At 40.3% G+C, this 6,534-nt stretch overlaps 1 protein-coding gene across 4 annotated transcripts in view; it reads right to left on the minus strand.

Moving 5' to 3' along the window:
- Positions 1-4,684, minus strand: part of LOC139740798 (suppressor of tumorigenicity 7 protein homolog) — a 38,914-nt gene extending 34,230 nt beyond the window's left edge. For all 4 annotated transcript variants that reach the window (XM_071651372.1, XM_071651371.1, XM_071651370.1 and 1 more), the window contains exon 1: positions 4,530-4,684. In XM_071651372.1, coding sequence (XP_071507473.1) covers positions 4,530-4,536 — 7 coding nt within the window. In that variant the 5' untranslated portion in view covers positions 4,537-4,684. The remainder of the gene's footprint in view (positions 1-4,529) is intronic.
- Between the last annotated feature and the right edge of the window lie 1,850 nt (positions 4,685-6,534).

The following is a 6,534-nucleotide window of genomic DNA, read 5'->3' on the forward strand; positions in this document are numbered from 1 at the left end:
AGGGGCATCTCACGGAGTCACAGGTTTTAACAAACACCTCAACAGGCAGGCATTGGTTGCCTGCTCTATAATGACTAACATGCACCATGCAATTATAGAGTTCCACCCTGGGCATGAGCAGATATTATGCACATTGGACAGGCACAGCACAAGGGCAAGCCATTCTCATCTGTACATGTACATCCGAGATGGCCAACTCACAGCTACAGACTGCAGTAAGCGGCAGGAGAATGTCCACGTGCAGTATATCTGTCCTCATGCTGTGGTGTACCATTTATAACCAGGAAAGATCCAGTTCAACTTTCAATGCATCCTCTGACTTACACTGTTACAGTATCACTATGCATTGACTACAAAACCTGGTGCCTGCTACACTTCCTTGATAAATGAGATGGCACGATGGTTTGCAAAGACAAGGCGGGGTACAAATGTAGGATGGTTACATGTTGACTTCATCCCTTACAGTGTATCTGCCTGGGACAGATGGGTTTAATGGGCTTGATACAGTATCAAATGATCAGTGAAACAAGTCTACAGTTCACAGTGACTCCATAATATGATTTTCATAAAGTTGATGCAAGTCTCAAATTGAATAAAGTATCCAAGATACAGTACATCGTATCTTGTTTACTGACAGGCATTCCAAAATTTCATTAGAACTCCTTTTCAAAGAATTCAAAATTTCTTTGTTTATTGTCTGTAGTAGAGTCTTCTTGCCTTGTAATATGAAAACACCACGCTAAATTTTATCTAGAGCAAAAACAGCATGCTGCTGTAAAATGTACCTAAATGTCATGAATGGCCTGTCAGTACAACAGTATTTTGTGAATGCCATTGCATGTGATGCGAGTGATACTTTGAGAATGCCAAAATATGTATGATATATCACATCAGCAAACAATTCCTTCTTCTTCTTCAATGATCAGTTTCTTACAGGAACTATCAAAACTCCTTATACACATCTTAATAAAGAGCAGGAAGGCTGGCTCTAGGATTAATATTCGAGGAACCCTGCGACGAATTGTGTAAATCTTAATCACTGATCTCTATGAAAGTACACACCTACTACTACATCTAATCTCGACTGGAGTCGACCATGGCCAATGAGGGTACTCTTTGGGTGTGTTTGAGCCCTCAAAAGCGAACCAAAGCGAACTGAACTATTAAAGTGTATCATACTCCACTGTGCCAGATTTGGATTTCGAGCGCTCTGTTGAGAAAGCGTACCTCATGAGTTATTTTTAGAAGAGGTCATGCATTTTCATTTTGTAGCAAAAGGGTCATTCACCTGGCACACCTAAACTACTTACAGCTGTCCCAAACAAAGAGAATGATGTCTTTGCATTATGATGTATGCGCATGATACACGCATTCTTTACATACGAACTTTTGATACGCTTTTGGTACCCTTTTGGAGCATATCGGGAAGTAGTTCACTTTTGGATCGGTACAGTACAATACGGTACACTTTAGGAGCATTTGAGCGCTCCTCTGGCGCAGGTACGGTACGGTACAGTTCGCTTTAGGAAAGCGCTGGAACGCATCCTTTGATGCACATACAAAGTGTACGTACTGAAACTGTTATGTATTCACTGACAGGTGCTATTCATGGTTTTCGAATACCCTGGTAGGCAGCGAATGAAGATTGATTTGATCAGACCACCAATGTCTCTCCATACTACTGGGTTTTTACCCATTGGCCCGAATTCACGAAGGTGGTACAAATGAAACCATGGTTTAAACCATGGACAAAAACCATGGAGCGCCAAATGTCACATGGAATATTTCATTACGAAATCAGTCATTTCGTTGATGAAATGATTATTTTGTAACGAAATGACAACATTTAATTCCGTCCACGAAATGATAATTTTGTTGACGAAACGGTCATTTTGTCGACGAAATGACCAATTTCGTAACGAAATATTCTGTGCGACGACACTTGGCGCTCCATGGTTTTTGTCCATGGTTTAAACCATGGTTTCATTTGTACCACCTTCGTGAATTCGGGCCATTGAGGATGAGTCGCGAGTATACTCGGGCAGGTGTCTATGGGAAATGCGTGTTGTAGCAAACTCAGTCCATCCTCGACAGGTTAATACTCATAATAGGTAAAGATATAATTCAATACTTTATTGTCCACACCCAATTGGACATTCTACTCTTTACCACACAAAGCATTCTGAAGTTATGGCTGGTGAACTTGAGATACTCATACTGTATACTATCTTTTCTTTTTTTTTAAGTAAAAAATGCAGCAAGAGCCACTGTTTCCTTACACCATTAAAAAAATAAATAATAATAATGATAATGAAGAACAAATAATTGTCCCGTCTGCTGGAAGGCCATTTCTATGGTAAAAGCACAAGACCCTTCTCATTGTCTACCTGGATTTCAGCTTTGCTCAAACCTATTTCTTTATGTCCCTAACTTTTTTGTGTCTTCCTTACAGAAAGTTTACCCATAGAAGAATATTACATTACATGTATGTTCATAATGTTCATATTGTGGTACTTTTGTCTAGCAGCGCCTCACAAGGAAAAGATACACTGTAAAAACTACCAAAGTGTAAGTCCAGTATCATTAGGTATTCATAACATGGGTGTCTTTGCACACTTGAAACATTAAAGCTTTAATACAAAGAGGCAAGATTGATATCCTACAGCTGTACATGGATAATGCTTACATATCTGACACATTAAAATGTTAACATGTTTTGAATCATCACATGACCATGAAAGCTCAGAGTCTAGTGTTTGAGTAGTAGTCTAGACATCTTTAGACATCCCAACAGTACCTTCTCTTCTTTGTTTTAATAGAAAACCAATTTATAATAATCTTTCCTTGTAAATGGTCAAATAAGAAGTAGGAATCTGTTGGGATTATTGCATTGAAGATTCTGCTCATATCAACCACACAACCACTGCTCATTTTTATGTGTGAGAAGAGACTTGCAAATTGTACATCATGCTCTCAGAGACAGGGCAATCCAGGGGTTTAGAAGCCACACACTGTTATGACTCTGACACTTATTGATATTTTAGGTCACAGACATGTATTCTGACATGTTTCAGCTTTTCAATGACATCACAAAGCAAGTTTGGCTATCAATAATAAAGTTTATGCCATAAATATTGCTGGAATCAGGATGACTAAAAATATCAGAGATACCACTTCGCCACTCACTCACTACTCCCAATGCCAATGCGTGTATGCCTAACGTACAAGCATCATCTGAGCACTGAAATTAGCTTGTGACTTTAATATGCAATTGTACTGTCAGGAAAAGCTGGAATCTATAACGGTCTTGAACTGGTCAGGTCCTGGTCCTGGGAGACAAATGCTGCAATCTCTCCTTGGTAGGTTATTATTCCTTTGTTCTCTCCTTCAATCTCACTTTCTCTGTCAGAGCGACAAGAGAGGAACCACAAAACAACAAAGGAACTTGAAACAACTAAAGAGGTAAAATTGTTAAATTCTACCGACAGTGCAGGAGCTTTATAAGAAAGGTAGTGTATACAACCACATGCGTGTGTCTTTACCATCTAGCCACTTGCGTGTGGTAAAATAGCCACGGCCCGCATTGCTGGATACAGCCACACGCGTGTAACATGCAATGCAATATATCATTGATTGCGTAAAAACATGCGATATGTACAATGCATGTGTGGCCGGCTACACAGTATTTTTTTTTTTTTTTTTTTTTTTTTAATGGCCAAACCTGCATCATAATTTTCATCATTTATAGGGAAGCTTAAATATGTTTATTATAAGAACATAATTCTGTAACCTAAAATATCATCAATTTACAGTCACATTGAGGTAAAAACTGTGTGGCCTCTAAACCTGGGCCCCCTGCCCTGCCTTTGGCCTGGATACCCAGATTGCCAAAAAGATGTGACTTTATAAATATAACATTGCTGGTTTATATCGGAAGACACTGCACTGGTTTAACCAGCTTAACAGGGCGGGGAGGAGGTTGACCAAGATCGGTCTGTTGGCTGGATCTGGTCGTCGGGGATATGTTCCGCAGAGACTGCATCTGGCTTCATGGATCCCCTCCTAAATATACATGTCTACGGAGCTGCAAGGACATTGAAGGAGGAGAGCGATAACGTCAAAAATAAAAGACTCCTCCAGACAGACGGATCTTTCTGTCCAGGAGGAGGAAACTCTACTCTGCATTACTGCCACTAGAAACCATTGACTGCTAAACTCAGATGAAAGTAAGGAGGCAGATCATAACTTTTCACTTTCTCTCTCGAATAGCTCAACTTGCACTGGCTTGTTTCTGGGCACACAACAACAATCTCCATTTGCATTGCATTGTATCAGTGGGGACATCCTTGCACTTCCACCAGCCGTGCCAGCACACAACGCGACGGGAAGCCATGCAGCATGCACAAAAACAGAGAGCACGCACCAGCTCCCAGCCAGCGACCCAGACAGCATACACAAGACAGACGGATAGCCGACAGAAATGTCCCGATTAGCGACAAGAGTTAAGAGTCCCATTCATTGTTGCTTACCATTCATACTTGCTTGCAAATCGACAAATCTTGCCCCTTCAGTCTTAAAGGATAAACACCAAAGAAGTATTTGATGGGAAGATCATCGCACCGTGGGGTAGAATTCAGTGAAATTTAACAGCATATGGAATTTAGTCGCAGACACCGCAGCAATTTTTCAGGATTCATAAGGAGACGGTCAAAGGTCAAGTTGTGTGTACGGAGAGTACGCGCGTGCATTAGGGGGGATCAGTTGGTTTACGATCGTTGAATTGAGTTGGCTACGTGTGTCCGTACGCGCCGTCAAAGCGCTATCCCATCCTGTACCTATCCCGTCGAGCGGACAGAGATGACTTATCTTATCTGGCATGACTGTATTTTTTGGACTTCTGCAGCAATTATTATTTAGGTTTTAAATCTTGGACCTCATGGAAGAACAGGGGGGCATTTCATCAACGAGTTCGTCGGAGTTTTCACCGACAAATTTGCTATCAGCCAATCAGACGCAAGGATTTCATTAGCTTTTAACAGTTGTCCGTGTAAATTCTTGCGTCTGATTGGCTGATAGCAAATTTGTCGGTGAAAACTCAGACGAACTCGTTGATGAAATGCCCCCCAGATCTATCATGTTGATAGATCTGAATTTGGGCTATCCATCGTTACATGTTATCATCATTGTCACATGTCAACTTGTTTTCATTGTGTTTTGATACTTCAATCTTGATTCCTGTTTCAGTTATGTCATTTTCAACACTTACCTATGTTTATCTTCTATAAAATGATCTTATTGTTTCGGAAATAAAAAAAAAACAAGAACAATATTGCAATCTACAGTAAAACCTGTCTTAGCGGCCACCTGCTTACAGCGGCCACTGAAAAATTCCCGCATAAAGTTACTGTATTATAGACCCTTTATACAGCGGTCACCTGCCTAGAGGACCGTTCACATTGGAACGGTTTTGCGGCCACTCATTTTGTAGCCCGTGGTACTACTATAGCAAAAAATTTAGTCGGCTTTTACGTTCATTGCGTGAATTCTACCAGGGGCAGGGAGGTAGTCACAATAACACAGATATGATTGACAAACGCAACTCTTCGGCGTGAAATGTCGTCTTACCACTAACTGGACTAACTTGTTAGATCTCGGCTTAATGCCGCCCTGAACAGATGATGCAAAGGCAAAGACAGATCCTAATAACATCTGAGAATTTTACCAAAACAAATGCTGACCACTAGTAATTAGTTATTAAAATTCCTTTGAAAAAGGATACTAGGATACATTGTCTGGGTATATTGTTTTCGTTAACGTCAGCTTGGCACTTATCGATCCCGGCGCGCGAGGGGGGGGGGGGGGGGGGGGGGAGGGGGGCTCGAAGTCGCTCGTGAACCCCATTCAAAGGCTCGAAATGTTATTCTAAAAATCAAAAGGAACAGAAGTAGGCTAAAAGAAAATCTAAAATAAAGCAAATTGTGCGAAAAAAATCCCCATATTATAGCTGCTCATGCAACCTGATTTGTTTTGTTTTTTAATTTAAGAAAAACATGCGGTATATATAGGCCTATTTATGCTTTAATGCATGCAAGTGTTGCAATTAAAAAACGGGCTTACCGACCCGTCTACCGGCCACCTGAGTGGTCATTTTGTCGTTTCCCTTGGGTGGCCGCCATAGACAGGTTTGACTTATCTAATACAATATCATTGTCCGATGAAATTGCAACCTGAAAAAAAAAGACATTCTACTTTATTTTGCTATAGAGTGCTCTTCCACTTTATGTTCAAGATAACTTATATTCCGAGAGTAAAATTGGACGACCAGAATAATTATTGTATAGACGTTTCGTCAAAATCAGACATACAACAGTGATAACGTTTGCTAACACGATTGTATAGACACAGTAACTGTTGCAATCGCGGAAGAGATAAGTCTAAACAACTGAAAGTAATTCATTTCATTTCATTTCATTTCATTTATTTCATTTCCAACAACATTTTCATACACAAAATAACACAACATCAATGCAATGT

This window comes from Diadema antillarum, unplaced genomic scaffold (assembly GCF_040938485.1).
Source record: "Diadema antillarum isolate AM-2024a unplaced genomic scaffold, OU_Dant_1.0 seq00000885_RagTag, whole genome shotgun sequence".
Lineage (NCBI taxonomy): Eukaryota > Metazoa > Echinodermata > Echinoidea > Diadematoida > Diadematidae > Diadema > Diadema antillarum.